Here is a 25,465-nt window from a genome sequence, read left to right as displayed (position 1 = left end):
TGTTTATTGAAGGTATGCACTTGTTATTCCCCCTCACCACCACTGAGTGCCCAACAAAACCACAACAGGCTGCTCAGAAAGGGGAGAAATGATGATGATTCTGATGACTTTTGCATGCAGTGTACCATCTATTCTGCCAATTAACTGTCTTTCTTTTTGTCTCCTCTGCTCCTCTCCTTCTATTCAGCCTTGTACAGAAGTATTGTTCCTGGATATCTTCCACAACTACAGCCAGACACTGACACCGGTGCTACTGGATATGGTTCAGAATCTCCAGGGTCAGTTAAATGTCAATTCAAATATTGTTACGTGCCAAAAGCATAGTCTGCTTTCTTTTCAGCAAACCTGTTAACATCCTTTCAATGCAAGGAAAACATGTACTCAGTTGCCAATTTATTAGGTATACCTAGCTAAAAATATAGCTTTCTAATACAGATCTGGAATAAATCTTACCGTCATGAAGGTAATAAAGTTCAGTTTTTGTTGAAGCTGTTAAGATTAAATTTTCTGGTCATTTTGGAGGCTGTTTGTGGTGCTGTTGGATTTTATTTTTATACTGAGAGGTCTTTATCTAATTTGTCCACCCCAGTTATATCATAGATAGATCCCACGTTTCATGTATTTTATCCCACTTGTGAATTTTTATTGTTTACCTAATGCATTTACACACCTTAAGTACTTTGAATTCCCTTTGTCTTTTAAAGCTGACTTGCCTTGCACTGCACATACAGTGTGCCTCAGTTTTCCTGTAACACAAAATGAGCCTCAGATCTCACAGTAAGTGATACATATTTCATATATCAGGAATCAGCAAGGCATATAGGTTTGTTCATGTTGCCTTTAGCACTCACAGTGTGTGTAACATGCAATGTATAGCAATGCAATGACAGCATCTTTAAGTTCCCTGGTGACGACCTCCACCAGTATAACCACTCTCAACTCCCTAGTCTGTCAGTCACATATACACACACACACACACACACACACACACACACACACACACACACACAGTGTCACTGGTCCCCTGGTGGTACTGGCATGTAGTTCTTGTTCTGTTGCTGAATTAGCGGTGCACCGTTGCCCAAACGGGTGGATTACAGGGTCTGCTTTCGGCCTGTCTCCCAAGCTGCTTTCGTTTTCAAGTGACAGAGTGGAAATGGGTTCTCCTGGAGAAAGGAAGACGCCAGATTGGGTAATTCTATGGTTGAAGGGAGGCAGCTATTGATTTTGAGACCTGAGTACACAACAAGGACTAATAGAGAGGGAGCAAACAGACCCCTCGGAGACTGATATAGTGGAGTCCAGGCCTCCAACTGTCTTATGATGTGGTCACTGGGTCCATGAAATCCTACCCATCTTCTGTTATTATTGAAAAATGTTTGAACTGTTTTCACATTATTATAACACTTATCTTCCAAATACAGTCTGTTTGTCACCGATGTTACATCCAGAGTATATCTGTCTTTGCAGGCCCAACCAATGTGGAAGACCCCGTTCAGTTGCTAATGAAGGATGCAGGTGAGTCGAAGGCATTACCCACTCTTGCTGGTTCAATAACTGCTATTATCTGTCATGCCAGGTGTATCAAAATTCTGAACTGGACTCATAAGAATCCCCAAGTCTGATTTAGCTAAACTACGCTATAAAGTCTGAATATAACGTTCTTGCTATACTGCTCTCTCACTCACGTATTCTCTCCTGTCCATGGACATCTTTTTTCTCCCCTCTTTTATATTTTTCACACACTCTCTTTCCTCTCTCAACCTCCTTTTTAGTATTTATAACTCTTTGGCAGGTCAGGGCTGTTGGTTTTATAGCATACACATCTAAATCACAGTCCGTTGGGATTGCCTGCTAAGAGGGCCTCTGTTAAAGCTAGATGCCTGTAGAGATCCCAGCAGCCAGTTGACAGTGTTGATAAAACCACAGACATCACTGGATGATGAAGCTGTGCTGTGGTAGTAGCAGCAGTGACACGTAATTGTGGCTGTGAGAGCTAAAGCTGGTTGAAGAGCCACAGGGGTGCTTAATAACAGCATGTGCTGTTTTTTTTTTTTTTTTTTTCAAGGAAATAAATAAGTCAATAGTTATAATAGTGCCAATACAATTATAGACTAAGACCTTAATTATGCTGCTGTAAAAACGGAGGTCCAGTGTTTTTCTGAGCCCACAACCCAACATTATATGCCTGAGCTGAAGACTGGAACAGGCACATTAGTCCATCCTATGTGCTATAAAAACAAAATACATTTGTTATATGTAATACGTAACAACCATATTTGCTACAAAACCAAGACCACCTGCTTAGACCCTTTTTGTAGCTGCTAACTGACATTCAAGTATGAACCACCCTTGTAGCAGTTATTTAAATTTTTGTTGCCACAGACATCCATAAGGTGTTTACATATTTTTTGCAGCCCATATTTGTCATTTTAATGGTGCACTGGCAGCAACATTAACTTCCACTTACAGAAATATTGTACATTAGAACTGGGTAAGTATATTTTAGCAGACCATTAGACCTCTGAGAGGCTTTTTTGGACCACTGAATTGAAAACTTATGAACTTCTCATTTTAGGGAGCCAGAATAAAATAGCAGTGCTGTAGAACAGGAAATAACTATACGTCACCTCAAAGGGAAGCTAAACTGTGTCCGTAACAACAAATATAGGACTATAAATAACAGAACAAAATGCAATAATCAAAATACTAATAAAGACTTAAGGATAGTGACACTACAGCTAGCTGCCTTTTCACTCCAGTCTTCCCTCCGATGAAGGAGAGAAATGCACTGTACTCTTCCTGAGAGTTTCCAATTTCCTGTAAGTTTTATTTACCTATAAATAGCATCTCTTCATAGCTTTGGTTTTTGTGATAAGGACCAAGGCCACTGCTTCAGCACCTTTGGACTATCCATCTTTTCTGCCTATCCTTCCATCTATCCGTCTTTTTGTCATGACAAATGAGAGAAAATATTTCTCAGAGGCATTTAGCTGCTCTATAAGTTTTTGGATCATTCCGCTGAGAAACCTTTAGTGTTTTATATCTCTTCCTTGCTTTCTCTGCTTTGGCTTTCCTCTCTCTTTCTCTCTCTCACAGGCTCACATAGACATTCTGTAGATCCCAATATACTCAACCCAGTGCCAGCCTTGCATAATATTACAGAATTAAAGTCATGAGGAAGGTTTCAATTTCTCTCTGTTAAATCTCTTCCCTCCTCTGTCTTTGTTCTTTTCTCTTTCTCATCCTCTTCTTTTTGCCACTTCAAAATTAATTACTTTTTTAAGATAAGATATAAATAGTTACTGGAAACATCTCTTCCACTTGTATGCCTTATGTCCCTTTATCTGTCTATATCATATTGTTCTCATACTGTCATCTTTTTTTGTAATCTCATCTTTTAGTTTTTTTTCTGTTGTCTTTTTAGTGCCCTCCTCTATATTTTTGCAGTATTACACCGATTTCTGCCCTTTTTAATGTTGTTTCTCTGTTTTGCCCTATTCCTGATACGCTTTCCAACAACATACTGTTACTGCTGAAAAATCTTTTATTTCATTTTATGTTGCCCATGATTGGATTGCATATTTGAAGGAGTATGCAGAAGTCACCATTATAGTATATGGTTTACCCTTATTCCATCTTAGACACTTGAATGATACCTCAATTCCTTCTCCATACACTAAATCTCAGATAAATCCTTACACTAGACCTCTCATTTCAACACCTTTCACTGCTTACACAATATTTTGCCCCCTTTATCCTTTTCTTGTTATTCCAACTCCTCGTGCTCCTTCAGCTGCACCTTCATACAAAGTTAAGCCAGCAATGTAGTTTAGCTCCCAGTCCGGTGCTGTTCAGTTCCTATCTTTTCAAGCAATGCAGTGCAGCATCAGCTTTTCAGCATGCAGCAATCCCACCACAACTTCTTCAGAAAATGCGTTTTGTAGTTGTGAGTCTGTCACAACCCACATAAAACAATCAAATTTAAAATGTTTGAAATAAAACCTGACATGTTGTTAAGTTAAAACAATAGACCCCGAGCAAGAACATCCTATGCTGACAAAATGCAGTAATTTCCTTTCGAAGGTAGCCAATGACATGGCTGATTTTTGTATGTCTTTTTTAAATTTCTCTCATAACTTAGACTGGTCATACTGCAAATTTCTGTGTACTGCACTTTATTTTCAGTCCAATTGTAAATGATGTGACTGATGATGATCATTGTGATTGTTTTTGTCCACAGTATACAATGCGGTGGGACTGGCAGCCTATGAGCTGTTTGACAACGTGGACTTTGACCAGTGGTTCAAGAATCAGCTTCTTGGAGAGCTGCAAGTCAGTCATCACAGGTATTGTGTTGCATTTCTTTTTTTGCACATTTATCTCAGCATGTTTTTTTCATTTCCTTTTTCCTATTCCTATTTCCTTTTGTCATGATATTTAGTACAAAATAAGTACACAAACTAAAGAATCACTTTTACGCCTCAAGATAAATAATAATACCAGCTCTAAGAGGGTGAAATAACACCAACACCTAATACAAATACATTTGTGAAGCTTTTTAATGCTGAGTTTTTGTTGAGACTGTCATAGAGGAGTTGGACTCCATCCGTTTGCCTTCGTAACACCTCACAGTGTTTATATTGTAAAGTATTCGTGTGTGATCAACATTAGAAAACAGCTAAAATGTTTTCCATCCAAGTCGGCTTCAAAAATAACCGCAGAGTTGAGTCGCCTTCTCAAAATTTTATTTCATAGGCTTCCCTAAGGAGATTTGTATTGCATTTTTGCAATTTGAGTTTATTTTTAAATGCATCACTGTTAGTAAGTTGATGACTCTTGAGTTTATCTCACCTATGTTATATAGCCTTGAAACGGCAGTTAGGCAATTCTTTTTAAAATGGCTGTTTTACTCCTATGTGAGCTCACTTTCAGACGTTATTGGTGCCAGATGCATTCCATTGTTAACATTGCTTTCAGTGTAATTAAAGCTAATTGACTATTAACCTCTGTCCAGCTATTGATTACAATCAGCAGCACAGTCAATGCATGCCAAAAGGCTCACAAGTAGCCAACTGATGCTTTGAGTCAATGCCTGCCATGGTCACATTGACTGCTGCTTGTATTCACACAATCACTCTACAAGCGACAGTTAAATGTGTCACAGCATCAGCACTGTACCAGGTTAGTTTAAGTAGAAAAACAGTTGTACAAACTCTACAAACCTCATCATGGGTCTACTGACGGTCAGATGCCGTAACAATAAGCATTGATCTGATAGATGAATGCATTTAAAAAGTGATGGAAAGAGGGAGAGTGGCCAGAGGCGACTTGGTGAGAGTGATATGAAGAACAAAGAAGTGCCCTGCACCCACGGACCCAAGATAATCAAAACAAAAAGCCTGCAGCACTCAAAAGGTCGACCACTCAGGTTGGTGATGACGTCAAGAGTGCAGGCGTGCTGATGTCACTGTGGCTTTGCTCCCACACAGTGCAGGTGTGAATAACCCCTCCACTTTGTACCTGGGCCCTTATTGCTTTGGGTTTTTTTAAAGTTCAGTTCACCTCCACACTATGTGACTCATATTTTCCTATTGATTGAAGTTTCACTTGATTTTTTTTGTATTAAACAAATTGAATAATATCTAGGGATGTCACTTAGGCCTCACCCTAGGATAGGGGCACATGAATAGAGAACAGAAATGAAAACAAATAAGCAAACAGCACATGGATGCAGCCTAATGCCACCTCTGTTGCTTTCTGTTTCTGTTTTTAATAGAAGGATGTCAGCCTGTGGCTAAACAATTAATAGATGTATGCAGCATAAATTCATTGTTGGTTTTAGTCTCCTTGTTAACCATGAAAATATGATTCCAAAAAAATAAGGTCTTTTCAAAACAACAGAGATGATAATCTATTGCTTTGTGCTAAGAGGATTTTTTTTAAATTAGTTTTAGTAAAACCAAGGTTAGTTGTATAAATGACAGTAGGTAAACTTTTCAACTCACATTGATTCCTCTCTTCGTGGGTGCTGAATCAGGCTGTGTTTCTGTCAGATTTGAGATGTTCCCACAGTCTTTTTGAAGAGGTTTCTGCGATGAGAATATATAATCGGTATGGATATTAAAACACGGACCTTTTTGATGATGTCCCTCATTGAGTGGAGTTTCTTTGTTCTGTAGCAATCATAGGCTTGTGTTTTTTTTGTGTGTGTGTGCATGCACCTTTTGCCTAAGTGCTTGCATTCACGCTGTCAGTATGTCAGCATGTTTTACATCCTGTCAGAATTCTATATCTCATTCTCAACTCCCAGTGGAGTATATTAGTCACAAGAATGTACTTCCTCAGATGTTTGAAAAAACTCACTGTCTGGAATTATATATTATATGCCTTCGTATCAAAGCTGACCATGCAGACATCAGTGCTTTGCGCAACTGCTTAATGTTTATAGGTGGGTGTTCCTTTTTACTGAAGCTGTTTTCAAGTTTATTCCAAGGCGTTAAGGTGGATTAATATCTTGGAATTGTGGGAACCTGTTGTGTGATTACTTGTAATAACCTGTGCTGATTTATCTCTATTTTGTTCGAGTGTTTTGGGCTCTGGTACATTAAAAAAAAAATGCCAAGAGACAAAGTTGCGCTGTAGCCTATATGCAGTGCTCTTTCCCTCTGTGAATGTGTGTTTGGTCACTTGTTCAACAAGCTATGGTGCAGGACAAGAAGCATGTTCCTGTTTGTAAGTTAGATAAGAAGGAGACTTTAGCAGGAAAGGTAATGTGGGTTGTTGTTCAAAGTCTGTGGCTCTGATGCAGGCTGTTGTCTGGCTCATGGTGGTTTCTCCCTTTTGGTTCCAGATTTTTTTTTTCTCAAAGGGGGACATAGAATAAGTGATTTACCAAGCAGATATATATGCTCTAGCAGGCAAAATGTAAATGTTTAAAGATTATTCGTTGCAATCCATATCCGTTCATGCACCTGTTTATGCAACAACATACTGTTTGCAAATCAGGAATGATCCACTGCTTTTGTGCAGGCAGGGTTTATATTTTTCTAGTCACTTAGTGTATTTTCTCTTTAAAGAAAAGAAGTCTTTCTTGGTGATTGATTTGTCACCTCAGCAAGGAGTCCGTTTTTCTAATCAATTTATTCTCTGTGTGTGATGAACTGTTGAGCTTTGGCTCGAGTGTGCTGGGGTGAAGGCCATGTTGGAAGAGTGGAGTTGAATTCAGCCTAGTGGTTGTTTGTCCATAGTCTGTTTATTTTATATGAACAATTTTTATGTTTCGTCTTGGGAAACATAAGCATTTTGCTGTAGCCATTGTATTGCATTATTGCTGTTCTCCACTGCAAACAGGTTAGCACATACTGTGTGTTCACACACTGTATAGTTTGTTTTTCTATGAAAGAAAATATAGAAAAACAATAATAATATGAAATTAACTCTCAGCTTTACTTAATAGTTTTTATATGGGGCCAACACGTCTCTTAAAGGTGGGGACAAAGCTTTTCAGACATGAAAGGTGATTATCCAAGGATATATGTTTTCATTCAACCCATCAGCACTACTTTAAAGGTATACATTTCATCTACGTCTAAAAGTAGCAGTCTACCCTGATCTGATTTAGTTTTGCAACACTGGGAAAATAGTAAAGCCAGCTAAAACAGAGAAGCGACATGGCTGAAATATTTCCCCAACTTGGCAATATCTCATGAGAAGCAGAAGGACAATGCCTACATTGGCATCTGCCACATTCAAAGCAGATTTTCTGGCCGACACACTTGCCTGGTGCACATTTGCCGCTGTTACCAGAGCATTCCCAGATCATGCTGCACTGCCTGCCTTCCTTGGCCCTCTGGGTTTTGGCTGTTGGAGCGTTTAATACTGCTTGCTTAGTTGGACCTTGATCCACCTCACAAAGAACAATAAAATACTAAACATTAACAACGTTATACTAAGCAGGAGAGATACAATTTAAAAAAAAAAAAAAAAAAAAAAAAAAAAAAGAAAAAGAAATAATAAAAACCTTTGGACGAGTAGTCTACACCCACCTGCTCCCACACCTGCAGGAATTTCTGCTGCCTGCTTGCCTCTGAGCCCGCAATTTGTCTGTATCAGTTACCATGCTGTTTCCCTAGGGCAGGATATCATTTAGATTTTATTGATCCTGATTATGCTCATAAATCCTGGTTCTGAATCAATTTCTGGGACATTTTGTGGTATTCTTAGGTGTTGCAAGTGCTCAGTTATCACCATCAACAATAAGGCAATATTACTACGGATGGCAAATTTACTTTTTTCTCATTCGCTATGTATGGAGCTGTAATGAAGTCTGTTCTAGCTAAGCCAATTATGTCAATGCAATGACAGAAGCCCTGTCATTGCCCTATCCATGCCCGATTGATAATTTATGTTAAACATTCTATAATATAGTTCTAGAGTTACAAAGATATTGGTTATGATTTTGTCATGTTGCATCTCCTGCCATTTTATGGCTTGAAAATAAATGGCTATACAGCCTGCTCTGCAAATGCGCATCACAGCATGTCTCCCTGCAGCCTTGGATAACAAGAAAGAAAATGTAAGAGAACCTTCATCTGCCGTGGGTTTTGTTGCCCCTGTAGGCTGTCGTGCCCCACACAGACCTCTTAGAAACCCGTGAGAGAATGAGATGGACTAATGTTACGTCCAGATGGGGAGCCAGGAGCACTACATGACATCAGCGGTTTGTGGAGCTTCTGTGTTGACAAGCTGGTTGACATCCAGGTGTCCCTCCTCTTGTCCTCAAGGGTAGAGATGGTGTACTTGATTGATTCAAATGGTCTTTGATCAGTATGATGCAGTGTAGAGTCAAGGTAATGAGGTCTTAGTATCAACTCATGTTTGCTGTTTTGCTGGATTATTGATTGGCAAGAGAAAAGGGCGTTTAAAATAACGGTAGTTGTGGTGAAGCTGGTAGCCTGCGGATCTGAGGGTGTAGAGATTTCAAAACTTTAAAACTCTGAGCAATGCTAACTAGAGAAATTCTTAGGCTCAGGAACTATTTTTCACAAAGTTTAAAAGCGATATCAGAATTACTTAAGAGTAACTGAACAACTGAAACTTTTAATTTGAGCACAAATGGCATTTTGTTGTGTGTGGCTATGGTATAAGCGGGATAATACCCTCCGAGGCAAGCGAGGCAAATCACCCTCCACTTCATGTCAGGTCAGCCTCTGCGTCATCCATTGCAATTCTGAAACATATTACCTGTTGGGTATTATCCCTTACTGTACATGTACAAACTGTGTATGTGTTTACTTATTTACTTCCAGGTTTGGTAATCTTTCCCCTATTTTGGTTCGAAAGTGCCTTTATGCCTCTTGTAGGTTTCACTGATTTAATATTGAGCCCTGCTTGAGTCTGTCTGTATCACTCAATATGACGCAGCAAAAGTCTAAAAATTAATAACCATATCTGTCAGCAAAACTATTGTGTGTGACTTACACCTGTGGCTGAGCCTCGGGCCGCTAGTAAGCTCCCTTTAAAAATCGTTGGTTGTCACTTTTTGACATAATGACTACACAAACTCATACTGTATACACAGTCATAGTTACACACTTATCGGCATGCACACTTAGATTTTGACTTGCTGTCAATCTTTTCCTCCCTTCTCTGCCTCAACCAAAACAGTTGTCATACCTGTGATGAATCATCTTGTCTGAGAGCACAGAGATGACAGCAAGTCATCATTGAGCACATGCACACACACACACACACACACACACACACACACACACACACACACACACACACACACACAGAACCCATGACTCCTACTTGGACACAGCCAAACACACCCTTAATATCATTCACATTGACATCTCAGAATAGCCAGAGGGAGCCTTTTGTGTCACCTAGACAGTGAGATACAGATACAGAGTGTGTTCCATCAATCTACTGTCAGACGCTGCCAGCATAGAAAGCTGCGAAACACTTTGGCATTTTGACATTGCCTTTTGTGGTTTGACCTTTTGTGTGGAGTTTTGTTAGAAAAGTCAGTCCCTCTTCTGGGTGACCTATATATGCTGTAAAATGGTTCTGTGCTTTGGGTATCTTAAACTTGCCAACTGCCATTGGCCAACGATTTCTTAGCGCCGCCCAAGACGATTGTGATTGGTTAAAGAAATTTCCTCTATCCCAGAATGATAATCAGTTAAGCCAGACCTTTCTCCAAAGTGTGGAGATAGGTCTGGCTATGCGAGACGATCTTAATATTGGAACTTAATATTCCCTTATTGCTAGTATTTGCCACTGTGGATTCATTTCTGTTTGCTTTATACTCCAAACATAATTGAATTTGTCATGTTCACGCAGGTAAAATGTTGTATGAGCAAAAAGAAGCACCGCATTGGGCTGTCATTGCTGCACTATGTGCAAACTGGCTAGCTGAACGAATCAGACTTTTTCACACAGCTGGGTTCATGACTCACAATCAATTTGTCTGACTATAAATGTGGATTGGTTGACGGCTGCATTTTGGGGATTTCCCTCTTATTAGTTAATAGTTTCAGTGTAATTCTGTTTACTTCTGTTTCTCTTGTACGTTCTGCCATTGTGACTCGCAAGGTCTTTCACTTGGTGTTGGCACCATTAAGCGAATAGTCTTCGAGTTATAGTGACTATACTGACATTTGCTCGCAGTGCAGGAGCTAAAAAGCTACACTGAGGTGTTGTTGAAACCGCATGAATACCTATCTGGCCATTAAAACCTTACACCAGGCCTTACACCACCTTTTGACCCAATGCAAAAACCTATTCTCCTGTACACTTTCCCCCCAGGATCAATAAAGTATTTCTGATTCTGATTCTGATTATTCTAAACATACATTTTCGGGCTTTTCTACAGAAGTGGTATGAGTTACACACTACAAATAATATTTACTTACTAATGTTGATTTTAGTTTGTATGAGAGACTCTTCAAATCCTCAGATTGAGAACTATTTACCTTAGATTACCTTATCCAGATGGATGCCAGTAACCACATTATTTAAGCACATACAAACACACTAAATATGAAACAAAACAAGCATCACACAAAGGCCTTAGACTCGCACCCTTTCCCACTACCTTTTGAACATGTTTCCCTAAAATGGCAAAGAAACAGTGTGTCCACTTGTTCAAGGATGATGTAAAATTCAGATTCTGCTTTTCATTTAGTTCATATTTTGTCCGCATGGATTTCTCATGTGTTTGCCAGAATGATGAGCAGGTTCGCTGACAGCTGTGTGAAGTTATGGAGTAGGAGACAGGTTTAGTGTGAATGAGTCATGTCTAACCTTTGACTGACGGAAAAATAACCCCGTCAACCTGCCTGTCCATCTGCCTTTCCATCCTTTTCTTCCACTTTGCCAGCACACCAATAATAAACACTACCAGCTGTAGTCTCCCCAGGTGAAGCAAATATTCTGTATTTGTCAGTAACAGACATGCATACATGCGCCACACTCTTATATTGCATGCAGAGTTGGGAACGCTAATCTTTTAGTCACTTCAACAGATGCCATGATCAGCATATGGATTATAATGTTGTCAGAAGTAACACTGACGATTGTCAGGATTCCTTTTGTGTGCGCTGAAGTCTAAACTCACATTAACACATATTTGCCAATGGTTGTCGACTATGCTTTATATAAAAAGAACTTGTGACATATTTTTCTTTATTTGTTGTGTTAAAGAATACACCAAAAAGCGAAGGTATCCTGTAGATTTACCCTGTATGAGCGTTATTGTGACGACAGATAATCATCTGTAATTTAATTATTTTTTCTTCATGTCACCGACTTGTTATCTGAGTGCCAGTATTTTGGTGCCAAGCTGTTGTTTGGAACCTGAATACAGGGAGAGCTCTGGGAATGTGCCCATGGCCATTGTCCACTGGCACTGCCGTATCTGCTCTATAATGTTGGAACCATCCCATATGTTTGCTGCCTCCATAAAAGCTTGTAGAAAATCTGATTGCTCTGCCTTTGTTTGCCTTAAAAGTAATTGGATGTTAGCTTACACTCCTTGCATGTTCTTCTCCGCCTGAGCAGTTTAGCCCAGGAGTGTCTGAGCGCCATCTTGTGCTTTTAAGATGATGAGAACTCAAGTCCAAAATGCATTTAGCTTAATATTGTTAGTGGTAATCTATAGGCTAAGTTTTAGTTTTCAAAATGCTTTTGGGAAATAATTATTTAAAATGTATTTGTATATCAATTAAACCACTTATCAAAACAAAACACAGAAACAAGCTTTTGTGCTTATTTATACAAGCAATCCATTTTTCTCTTTTCTTGCACGCCGATATGCACAAACACAGACTGACACATGCACAAAGTGTTGTTTGCCGTCTCCAAGTCCTGAGTCATGCTGCTGTTTAGTGTCTTCTGGCTAGTGGCCCAGACTGTGGTCTCTGGCTCCCTGTGGATATTTGACAAGAAGCCAACAAGAGTGACATCCCCCTATCCTTTATCCTCTCATTCCTTCATCCCTCCATCCGCTCATTTCTGTCAAGGTGGTCCTCAGACACAGTTTCTGCCTTGGATACAAACAAGGGCAGATGCAGAGGGACACTTCTTGCCTGCTCAATACAACTGTTGAAAAACCATCAGTTCCCAATATGCAGTGCCCCACATTTGGAACATGCAGCGCAGGGAATTTTAATTCATATCCCACAGTTTTTAGCCCCAGAGGATTTTTGAACATTTTAGTTTTTGAACTAGGCTATTTCCCTTATTTAGTTTTTCTGTCACTGGTCACAATGTCCCTCAGGCTTTGCTGGCATCCATTAATGTAAACAAATACACACCCAACATGCACATTCTACACTTTTTTCACCTAGTTCTTCTTTTTCTCAGTTTGTCCCTTTGGTTGTGTTTTTAGTCAGTTTTATGTCCACCTTGGTCTCCATTATCCTGTTTGATAGTGCCACTATCTCTACCTCTCTGAAGACCCTAATCTGGTGGCATACACATGCACACTGAAATGTGAACAACCAGAGTGTGGGTTGAATAAGACATAGTCTTGGAGTTGGATATGTGTAATAAAGGGACAGTGATATGGCTCTCTCCCTCAGAGCACAAATTATACTGCAGTCTCCGCCATATGTAAGCAACTGATAAAAGCAATTTCAATATGAGCCATAAGCAATGACAGCACTCATCATTTAAATATCTGGCTCAATTGTTTTAAATAGATCCATAAATACTGTAGCTACCTTGTGGAGATCTCTAAATTATGATGTGGATGAAGAGTGCAACCAGAACTAACATCTCTCCCATCCTCTCTTCTTTTCTCTCCAGGTACAAGTTGATTCGCAGACGAGTCATTTGGCTTATAGGACAGTGGATCTCTGTCAAGTTCAAATCTGACCTTCGACCTTTACTTTATGAGGTCATCCTGAGCCTCATGCAGGATCCTGACTTGGTGGTAAGGCGGCTATAGACACTTGGTTTGCAAACTGCTTATAATGACTGGTTTGCCTGCTTCCCCAGAAAACATTGTCGTCGTAATGACTGAAATGGGGTGTTAGTGAAAGTGCACAGTCAGCTACACAAACACTGTTCTCTGCTTAACAGCATGGAACTACAGCTATTATGCTGCCAACCTTCTGCAAATAAAGTCAAACATAGTCAGTCAGAGATTGTGGGTTTTGTCATCTGATTTCTCAACATACTATTTGAGGTTTTCTATTTTTCTACACACACACACACACACACATATAAGTTTTGGTTGAAAAGCTCGATTTCTATTTACTCATTAACATTTTTATTCAGCCATGGCTTTGATAAACCCATGTGTGATCCTATTTGTGGAAAAGTGGCTATTATTATGACAAAGTTATCCTCAACTCAAATTACATTCCGCCACGGGTTTCTTGCCTCATGAGCCATGCAATGGATTTAAGTGTTTTCTTTGATTCATATTGATTCAAAGGAATGTGAAATATTCTATGCATTTACAGTGCAATCCAACATAATCTCACCATTGGATTGAACCCTTATGAGTAACTGGGTTCAATCTCTCTGCGTCTAATTTCCTCTCTTGCTCCATAATCCATCTTTGTGTGGAGGAACTTTTAGATGTGTGTTTATTTGCCTTCCTTAGTTGCAATAAACATATAATGTGATTATAATGTAATTAGGATTATAACATAATTAAGATAATAATGAATGTAAGTCAGAGCCCACGCAAACACCATGCTCTGATGATAATTATGTGGTGGAAGGAAGCATAAACTCAATAACATTTGTGAGCTGTCTAATGTTAATTGCATGTCCCCAGTTATGACATGTATGATGCATCATCCATTGGGTTCTTTCTTTATATTAAGGGTACAGAAGCACACATTGTAACACTAACAGTAGCCGTGTTTCCATTCAATTGTCAATTGAATTTTAAGCAAACTTTTGAAATGCCACAAAAAAAGAAATGTGAATTAGGCGTATTTCCATTTTCTCATTACAAAATGTATGTTTGTCAGAAGCTGGCAGTATAGGTTACGCTTTATGCATGGCTGTAATCCGCTAAACAGAGTAGAAGATGTAGAGCAGGGGTATTCAACTAAAGTTCGAAGAGGTCCAGTTAGAGAAAATTTCCTCAAGCAAAGGTCCGGAACATCATAATGTCTAACTTGCGTTGAGATTTAGTGTGATATATATTGAAGTAGCCTAGCAGTTGTATCAACGTCTGCATGTAATCAACAACTGACTGTCAAATCAAATAAAGAAAGTACAATTCAAAAACATTCTGACAATATTTATTGTCGCTTAACATTGAACTATACAGATATATAATACTGTAGATATGTTTAATGTTCTTCTCTCTTTAAGTAAAAGAAGGGCTGCATTTAAAAATAAAATAGAGAAAATAAATAAAATAGCTTTAGAAAAATTGTGCATCTTAAAATAAAGTGCTTAATTTTAGAAAAACAAAATAAAATGTAGCAGCAGCTTGAGTTTACCTTTTTCTTTAACTGTTTCACATCTTGACTTAACAGTCTCTCTCCCTGTATCGTTCACTCGTCTTATCATCTGTCACTCGCCTCTCACCTCTCTCGTCTGTCTGTATTCAGAGTGTATTCAGGAATGCACAGATTTGATTGGCTGAGTAGCGTCACGTGGGCTGGCGTAACTCGTATGCAATTGTTCTGTGAGTTTCTTGAGCCGCTAAACCAGTGCTGTACAGACTAAAAAACCTGCGCCGGTTAAAATAGGAGCGCCCCGTCAAAATTTAAAATCCCTTAATAATTTATTGATTATAGGTCCGGGTCCGTATAGGACGGCGTCTGGGTCCAGACTCAGACCGCGGTCCGCCTGTTAGTGACCCATGATGTAGAGGTTGCGAACCGAAAACAAAACAAGTCACCGTGGCCATCTAACCCATTTACCGGAGGAAAATGGAGAGAGGTCCTCAGTTATTTGTTTCTTTTGGGCAGGTTTTACTTGTTCTTTCATGTCAGCTAGTACTGGCCATGTTTCATGCTGTCTGGAGACTAAACTTCTGGATTGGAGTGTGGATCAGAACAGTTCAGTGGAAATAGCTGCTCAGTCATGTCAGTTAAATGTTTGCAACGTCAGAACTTATTCTGCAAAGGTGTTTCCATATCCCAACTCAACTTTTTTTTCCAACAAAGGCAAAAAAACTTTTTTGCTTTTCTACTGATATGTGAGTATAAAAATACGTTTATGGAGACACAACTAATGTTAAATAATATAGGTACAGTGGGGCAAAAAAGTATTTAGTCAGCCACCAATTGTGCAAGTTCTCCCACTTAAAAGATGAGAGAGGTCTCCAATTTTCATCATAGGTATACCTCAACTATGAGAGACAAAATGAGAAAAAAAAATCCAGAAAATCACATTGTCTGATTTTTAAAGAATTTATTTGCAAATTATGGTGGAAAATAAGTATTTGGTCAATAACAAAAGTTCATCTCAATACTTTGTTATATACCCTTTGTTGGCAATGACAGAGGTCAAATGTTTTCTGTAAGTCTTCACAAGGTTTTCACACACTGTTGCTGGTATTTTGGCCAATTCCTCCATGCAGATCCCCTCTAGAGCAGTGATGTTTTGGGGCTGTCGCTGGGCAACACGGACTTTCAACTCCCTCCAAAGATTTTCTATGGGGTTGAGATCTGGAGACTGGCTAGGCCACTCCAGGACCTTGAAATGCTTCTTACGAAGCCACTCCTTCGTTGCCCGGGCGGTATGTTTGGGATCATTGTCATGCTGAAAGACCCAGCCACGTTTCATCTTCAATGCCCTTGCTGATGGAAGGAGGTTTTCACTCAAAATCTCATGATACATGGCCCCATTCATTCTTTCCTTTACACGGATCAGTCGTCCTGGTCCCTTTGCAGAAAAACAGCCCCAAAGCATGATGTTTCCACCCCCATGCTTCACAGTAGCTATGGTGTTCTTTGGATGCAACTCAGCATTCTTTCTCCTCCAAACACGACAAGTTGAGTTTTTACCAAAAAGTTCTATTTTGGTTTCATCTGACCATATGACATTCTCCCAATCCTCTTCTGGATCATCCAAATGCTCTCTAGCAAACTTCAGACGGGCCTGGACATGTACTGGCTTAAGCAGGGGGACACGTCTGGCACTGCAGGATTTGAGTCCCTGGCGGTGTAGTGTGTTACTGATGGTAGCCTTTGTTACTTTGGTCCCAGCTCTCTGCAGGTCATTCACTATGTCCCCCCGTGTGGTTCTGGGATTTTTGCTCACCGTTCTCGTGATTTTGACCCCACGGGGTGAGATCTTGCGTGGAGCCCCAGATCGAGGGAGATTATCAGTGGTCTTGTATGTCTTCCATTTTCTAATAATTGCTCCCATAGTTGATTTCTTCACACCAAGCTGCATACCTATTGCAGATTCAGTCTTCCCAGCCTGGTGCAGGTCTACAATTTTGTTTCTGGTGTCCTTTGACAGCTCTTTGGTCTTGGCCATAGTGGAGTTTGGAGTCTGACTGTTTGAGGTTGTGGACAGGTGTCTTTTATACTGATAAAGAGTTCAAACAGGTGCCATTAATACAGGTAACGAGTGGAGGACAGAGGAGCCTCTTAAAGAAGAAGTTACAGGTCTGTGAGAGCCAGAAATCTTGAGTGTTTGTAGGTGACCAAATACTTATTTTACCGAGGAATTTACGAATTAATTCATTAAAAATCCTACAATGTGATTTCCTGGATTCTTTCCCCCCATTCTGTCTCTCATAGTTGAAGTGTACCTATGATGAAAATTACAGGCCTCTCTCATCTTTTTAAGTGGGAGAATTTGGTGGCTGACTAAATACTTTTTTGCCCCACTGTAGGTCTGCAGCACTCTAATTTTGTTTTCACAGCCATTTACACTGCAATGGGACCTGATGCCACCTGTTGTTATGGATACCAATTAACTGAGGCAGGTCACATTTTAGTATTTGGCTGTATAGTAAAATGATTAACAGGCAGCTACAGTGGAATTAAACGTGTGCATGTAGCATTATATGCATATAGCCAGTTGTCTCCCTATGCATTTCACATTCAATGTCATCTTGAAGTTAATCTGCACCAAGATACATGTCACAAAGGGGAGGGTAGGGATTTAAATTCATTATTAAGTTTTCCATTTCATCTTCGTTTTATCTCCTAGTGAAGACACATGGGGATATAGATATTATTCAAAGAAATACATTTTTCCTTGCTTTTGCATAAACCTGTCTACTACCAAACCAACCAGCCAGCCAAAGTTATAGTTGTAAAATGTAAAATTAAATTAAAGACACACAGTTTTTATAATCTAGTCACATACAGTACATTGAAATTTGATTAAGGCTCTTATATTTTTAATGGTCTTTCTTCACACAAGCTTGCTGTTACATCACTGCCCTGCTCACTAATCATGTTGTGGTTCCTGATCAATATTGTCTGGGCCAACTAGAACCTCTTGGGCAGAATTAATTATTGATCATAAACTTTTAATGGGCTAATGGTGAAAACTGCCCTCTATCAATCTGTCCAATTGGTTATCAATATCTCTATTGCTATTCTGTGTTCAGTTCAGTGAATCATTCAAGATAACAGTTATATTTATCTCTGACCTTTCAGTTTCTGTAGTTTTATTGAAAAGAGTAATCGACAAAAGGGACGTATTGATTTGCTCCTATGAGCATGCTTCAGCTCAGCCACTTGGGCATGTAGCTGCCCCTTTTCATTGTCTTATAACCTGTTTTTTAAATGAGAGAAAGAGGAGAATACAAGAGAGTGAGAGTGGTGGCAGAAATAATGATATCTTCATTAATGTAGTACTATCGGAAAAACTGTTGAGTGAGTAGGGTTGCAGTTTTATCAAAAGGTCATTGAACTACATGTGGGCTGAATGGGTTTCCGTTTAAGTGTCCTGAATGACATCAGTTAATGTCAAACATTTGTAGATTTGTAGATTATTGTAGATATCTCCATCATTTCTGATGAATGAAATGATGGAGATATCTACAATAATTAGAGGTTTTTGTGGTAACGTTATGTCTTCTGGGAGCTTTGTATGTGAGACTAAGATGTGCATGCACACACAGTAACAGTTCATTGGCATCTATCAATGACATTCATGAGCTGAATCCTCATTTCCTCCCAACAGCTGCATTCTTCTCTGATGTTTACTCACAGATTCTGAGTGAAGGCTAAAAATAATCTTGGTGGCAAGTTTAACTCCTTCTGTTTTCAGGCCATTTGCATTCCCTGCAGGAGGTAATAATGTTTTCTAGAATTTGCTGTTAAGCCAGCTTTGACGACATCAAGCTGGGATGTTTTAGTCAACAGTTTGTCCCATTTCTGCTCACTGTTCCTCGACTGCAGAAAAGCTTTGAGGCATTTTAAATATGGATTTTTTACTTAATGATTATAAACCCACACAATCGCATTTTGGTTACTGTACAGTAAATGCGAGACTGACATCGGTTTTTAATTGAAGTTCACACACTGACAGCAAGGAGAGGATGTAGCAAAGATGGAATTGGAGTGAATTGTCATGGAGAATCAGAAGTTGCCATTATATCAGGTGGCTTTCTCCCCATACCAAACATAAGTAGTTGTCCTCAGTGTAACTCTTAAATCATTGTAAAATTATTACTTCAATTATCTGACACAATATGTAAATCACTTTTTCATTTCTTTGAAAAAGCTTATCATAAATTATCTTTATTTCCAGTGATTTTACTGATAAGCCAGCTGTAGCTACAAATTGTGCAAATATCTGCTCTAATTCTAATTTCCAGATAATGCATGTGTATCGTCTCTATCTATGAGGCCACAATGAAGCTTTGACCCTCTGCTGGGCTGATTTAGCTGATACCATCTGTATTAAATGTGTCTAAGGTCCAGGTAATAACTGCAATTTGTTTATACCAGTGGAGCACTGCTTGAATTATTTTCCTGAAGGAAGAGTTTGTGCATTTGTAGTTGCTGCTAAATTGAAGCTTTTCTTTGGCTTGTTTAGATTCAGTGAGGGGGTTCAATTTAATTTTCACTTTTAAGCACTTTTAAATTCAGCTTGAACCCGCTGCTTTTTAGTATCCCTCAAAGACAGTTTGAGACTGAATAATGACATGAAGCAAATGTTTCGACTGAATCATTGTCAGCCATTATGTGTGCATGTGTGTTTGAGACCCATTTGAGTATTTCATCAAGCAATCTATTATCTTCTATGCTTCGCTGTGGAATTGAAATGCAGTTTCTCTCATTAGTGTTTGAATTGCCAACAAGGCCAGTGCTGATGGCAACTGATGGGCCTCGTTCATCAACATACTCCTTTTGTTGCTTATTAATGTATGCAGCATTACTGAAAACATTATTCTCTATTTTATGATGTTGCAGACATGGGGAGGGAATTTGTACAAGGGGTCTCTAAATCCAACTATGTCTCAAATTCAACTTTTAAGCAATTTCATTTCTTGAACGTCCATTTTACAGTGGTCTTGCTCATCTTCATATGTGGACATAGGATGAGTGTTCTGCAATTCTTGTGAATGGAGGACAATTAAGCCAGTTTGTCCATTTAAATATATTTCATAGATTCACAATGACTTGAAAGACTTCCTTGTCTTTCTGAAGCAATTTTCTGCCATGCTGTTCTTCTCAGAGAGATGAAACTTGCCTTGTTGAGACAGCATTTTACTTCTGGTCTCCAGATCTCATTTTTGAGTCACAACAAGGGAAATCAGTGCTGTTGTTACGTGTCAAATATTGATGACATATACTCCTTTGACAAAACCATGCTAAATCATGTAATTGCAATATTATTGCTTGTTTTAGACAGATAGTATCATGGCAGCCTTACAATCTGTCACATCCTATTCATAATTAGTCATAAAAAGTATAAATGTCATCATGCATTTTAAAGCTGAAATCGTGACCTTGTTGTTATCACTCTCTGTAGTTGTTTTTTTGAAATCTTCTTGCTGATTTAAATCAGTCACTACAAAAGTGGGAAAATGTGAAAGTGTGATACTACTGAGCTTGTGCTTCGGTGTGATGCGCAAAAATATAAACACGGTGCAAAATAAGCAACTTCCAGAAAGCTGACTTACCTTTGAAGTGAATTGATTGGCACTAAAAGTATGAAATTATGAAAAATAAAGTCTAAAAAGAGAAACTCCAACCACTTCACTTCACTTGTGTGTTTTAAGAGACTAAACCACAAATATGGATATATTAATGATTTATTAACTGAAAAATAAAATATTTAACAAACACATTTTCTTCCTGCAAATGTAGGCTGTCTTGCAAAACAACATGATTATAATCTAGGGTTTACCATATTTAATAGATGTGAAAATGTGCACTGAGAGAAAACAAGGATTGATAGGATTTCTTTTTCCAGCCAGTATTATTACACAGACCACTATTTTTTGCTCAGACCTGCTTTATTTATCATATAAAGTCGGCATTCGGGACAATAAAAAGTAGGTTATCTAAATACCACAAAAAAGGCTCCTAAACACTTTTTTTGAGTCTTGTGGCAAGCTAGAAAAAAGACCAGGGTGTGGAGTCATAGGACCTAAAGACTTAAGGAATAATGTAGCTGTTAGGAGACAAAAAGTACATGTCAAAGCTTAGGAAGACCTTTAATAGACTGGACAATGTTGATAACGTTTGATTGCAAGGCTCTCTCTCTCTCTCTCTCTCTCTCTCTCTCTCTCTCTCTCTCTCTCTCTCTCTCTCTCTCTCTCTCTCTCTCTCTCTCTCTCTCTCTCTCTCTCTCTCTCTCTCTCTCTCTCTCTCTCTCTCTCTCATACACACACACTCTTACTTATCTACCTATAGGGACTCATGTCTTTTGTATTTTAAAGGTGTTGTGAAATTGTTGAAAGCAAGGACTGCTGTGATTAAGTTTTCAGTCTCTCACCTCTCTTCACTCGTTTACCTTCTTTAATCTCCTCTCTTCCATCTGATCACTTTCTCCCTGGTGTACATTTCCACCTCCATCACTCTGACACCACTAGATTAGACTGCTAGAGTCTATAAGAGTGAAGCGTCCCGTTTCCTTTTATAACAATAGACAGCCTGTATTTAGCTAACATGCTTCAGGCGCACACACTCAGAGAGTGTTCAGTTATGAAAAGCTTTTGTTAAAAAAGTGAGAACTGGTTGTTGTGGTTTTTCTGGGGCCGCCATAATGTAATTATGGTTTTTGTGTCTGGTTGTATTGCTGCATGTACAGCTGTGGCAATCATTCGCCTGTTCATGTGTATCCATTTCTATATTTCTTTTGCTCTCTCTGTCTATTTTTCTGAGCATAGTTCACTACAAAATCAGTACGTCTACTCTCTCTCTTGTTAGCTTTGATTAGCTAACAATCTAGATGTACTGATAGAGGAATAAAATGCCTAGTTTCTAAAGTGCTTTTCTAATGAGCTGTATGTTTACCTTCTTTTTCTCACAGGTGCGGATTGAGACAGCTACAACCCTGAAGCTCAATATCCTTCCTGTACTTGATCATTTTTTTGCATCAAATAAATTGATCATGCTGTTCTTATTATGCTTGCTATTTAAGCCTCACTGCATCTAATGACATGCAAGCTTTTTCAGTCCTTTGTTATGCCAAAGCAATACCTATACATACTTCTCATAAGCAGTTTGATTTCATCCTTAACGCATGACCACCTGTTGATGACTTCGAGTTCCGGACAGAGCAGTTCCTCCCAGTGAGTACATGTATCACTGATGTGGAAATGACTATATATCCTTTTAATCCAATGAAGAAATTATCATTATCAGGTGTTCATTTCCCATTTTTCTAACTCTTCAACTCTCCTCTCTTTGTTTAGTACCTTGAGTCTATCTTTGGGCTGCTCTTCCAGTTGTTGCAGCAGGTCACAGAGTGCGACACTAAAATGCAGGTGTTGCATGTCATCTCCTGCGTCATTGAGAGAGTAAACATCCAGGTGAGATTTGAGATATCAAACAACGAAGTGTTTGGAGCGTACGTCACATATTATTTTTCCTACCATTTCTTTACTATTATCAGTTACAGTATGTAAAGTTAAGTTGAGTCAAACTCTAAAATGTCTTTGAAGGAGCCCTTGTGTTGTACATTAGGGGACATATATTCTTCTGCTGCTTTGTAAAGAATAACACTGCAGAAATTGTAGTAATTGACTTGGTCTCTGCAGGGGACATGTGACGCTATAAAAAACATTATAACACAGATACAAAACATCTGTCACCCTGTACTAGCCCCAGACCACCATGGTCTGTCCTCAAAGAAAGCTAGACATTAATGATTTTTCACATCCTGAGACACTGGCACTGGAAAATCGACTGCAAGTCCAATTCTTGACTCTTTGTAAATCACAAGGCCTAAGGCAGCCCTTGTCCTGATGTCTGCTCTCATTTACCACGATGATACAGTCTCCCCTCTGCCACCGCAGTGCTTTTGTGGCAATATGGATTTTATTTTTTTCTGAGCATCCAATAAGTCGTTCTAATCCACTTAACTGCCAACCCTTAAAAAATTGACCTTCCTCTTGACCCCCCCAGGCTCTTTTCAGATCCGTTTTAAGCACCTTCCCTTAAACGATCCCTTGACTTAAATCTGTCACGGAAATGGCTTTCATCCTTGTGAACTGTCAGTCTGGTTAAGTCTTCCCCAGTCACTGGCCCTGGCTAAACTTCTACAGTCAGTGGAAGTATCATTAATATTCTAACCCTTCTCACAAGGGATTTTGTACCCACAAAGAGTGGCAGCAGCTGAGAAAACTAGTCAATGAAACCACGAATGCAGCTTGAGTTGAAATGAACATGATGACAGATATGATGAGATTTAGCTCCTTTTTCTGCTCGCAGTCTCACAAATGTCATCCTAGGCGGGTTTGTGGGTCTGTTTTTCTCACTTTTTTATCTTTCTCCTCAAGGCTGTATGCCGTCTTTCTTTTTTACTGTTCCCTCTGCTCCTAGCCAGCCCCTTATAAAGGTGTAATCGAGCAAAAAATCCCATTGTGGGGTCTGCAGCCCGGCCACACAGCCGCTACAGGGAATACGAAGGGTGAGCACAAGTCAGCAGAAGAATGTGGCAGAAAAATTTTTGAAGTCCGTAATTCAGTGCCATACTTGGATGTCTTAGAGTTGGCTGGCTGCTCAGCAACTGCACCTAAATTACACAGTGTGCCATAACATTTTCCAATTTCACACAGGAATGAGAGTGATAGCATCCACTTGGTGTCTGACCACCGACATTTTTCTAGTGTTTAAAACAAAATAAATTTTGTATTCGTTCGTGTAAATATTCGTTTTTAGTTATTTATGACTCAGTATTGAGAGAATAATGGGAAATACAGCCCCATTCTGTTATACAAAGAGATTGTGGTGGAGGTTGCTGTATTATAGAGCATGGGTTCAGAAAAAGTATGTCGGAATAAAATCAACTGTGGACGTGGGGGTCAATATTTTGTATGACAATGCACAGTTTCATATTCTCTGTTTTAGTCAGCTGAGTGCCTCAGAAGAAAGGTGTTTCGCCCACTGATTTTTTTTAGTTTATAATGGGCAAAATGTAAAAGCCACTTGTCACCCCTTCAATCAGCCATTGACAATATACATATTTGCCCATGGTATAATCCAGTAGGCACAGCAAGAATGATTAAGCTATTATCAGAAAGCTTACTTGTAAAGCTGGTATGTTTTCAAAATGCATACTGGAGAATCTGAACGTCATTATGCTACTTTACGCTTGAGTTCAGCTGTGATTGTTGCTGCCATCAATTGATACGTGCCACAGATCTACAAGCACTTACATCATGTGTCGGCTAAATTGACTTCCACAAGCACTTTTACAGACTGTAGAGTTGACACGTCAAGAGATCACCTCAGCGGAGTTCTGATTTTCACTGTCACACTAAGAAGAAAATATATTCTGTATTTTCAACTGAAGCATTCGCAGCTGATAGGGGTTGATGGAGGCAAAGAGTAATAAGGGAATTGGGTCTGAATTCACTGCTAGAAAAACCAAACATACAAAGCTTTGAGGGGAAGCATTACACTAATTGCATAGTTGCTCTTTTTTATCCTATATACTTAATGATAACATGCTTTCAAGGCCAAATAAACGGTTGTTTAGGTATCTTGATTAATATACTGAGACAGGAACAATTCAGAGAACATCTTTGTTCCTGTCACTGCTCCCAAATTTTATTTTCTGCGTCATCCACAGTTGACTCTTTGATAGTAGTTAAACATATTGGTTGTTGTGGAAGATGCAGGTTGAATTTCAGTATTATGTGCTTTGCTTCTCATTTGTTGTTTAATTTTCTTCTGCCTCAGATCCGTCCGTATGTAGGCTGTCTGGTTCAGTACCTGCCCCTGCTCTGGAAGCAATCGGAAGAACACAACATGCTTCGATGTGCCATACTCACAACACTCATCCACCTGGTACAGGTATGGTGCACTCCCAACTTCCAATGTTTGTGCATCATGTTAAAGAAGGCACATATATCCTAAGTGTTCATGCATGGAAATGTTCGTCACCTGCAGGCAATGAGTGTTACAGCTGCAGTTTTCTTTTTCTGTATGTGTGTGTGTTTCACATTTAACACATGTGCCACCTGTTGGCTAAAATAAAAGTAATGGAACAAAATTAAACATCATTGTGTAACTCCAACAAATATCAGCTACTTAAATAGAAATGCTTTTCAGTGAGTGGTTGTAAAGCACCAAAAGTGTTGATACATTTTTAAGTAATTAATAATTAAGTTTATCATTTATTCCCCTTCTAATCATCTGTGAATAGTAGCACAATGTTATTTTACTTGATTAGACTACACAACAGCACTATCCAGCAGCTCAAGCCTAGATGTTTGTCTGTACCGGACCTTCATACGGTGGCTGTCAGATAGAAATACCAAACTCACCACTCATGGTTTTGATCCACAGCACTAATTTGGCTGACTGCAGCGAGCCAGCTCTCATCT

General features: G+C 39.1%; 1 protein-coding gene across 1 annotated transcript in view; it reads left to right on the top strand.

Annotated features, from left to right (window-relative positions):
- The window catches only part of ipo11 (importin 11), a 110,671-nt gene that overhangs the window by 29,817 nt on the left and 55,389 nt on the right, over positions 1 to 25,465 (top strand). Inside the window, exons 12-19 of the mRNA XM_070904488.1 lie at positions 188 to 278; positions 1,471 to 1,518; positions 4,244 to 4,349; positions 13,321 to 13,447; positions 21,943 to 21,976; positions 22,164 to 22,204; positions 22,328 to 22,444; positions 24,819 to 24,932. Coding sequence (XP_070760589.1) covers positions 188 to 278; positions 1,471 to 1,518; positions 4,244 to 4,349; positions 13,321 to 13,447; positions 21,943 to 21,976; positions 22,164 to 22,204; positions 22,328 to 22,444; positions 24,819 to 24,932 — 678 coding nt within the window. The remainder of the gene's footprint in view (positions 1 to 187; positions 279 to 1,470; positions 1,519 to 4,243; positions 4,350 to 13,320; positions 13,448 to 21,942; positions 21,977 to 22,163; positions 22,205 to 22,327; positions 22,445 to 24,818; positions 24,933 to 25,465) is intronic.

This window comes from Enoplosus armatus, chromosome 4 (genome assembly GCF_043641665.1).
Source record: "Enoplosus armatus isolate fEnoArm2 chromosome 4, fEnoArm2.hap1, whole genome shotgun sequence".
Classification (NCBI taxonomy): Eukaryota; Metazoa; Chordata; class Actinopteri; order Centrarchiformes; family Enoplosidae; genus Enoplosus; species Enoplosus armatus.
This window is presented reverse-complemented; position numbering and strand designations above follow the sequence as displayed.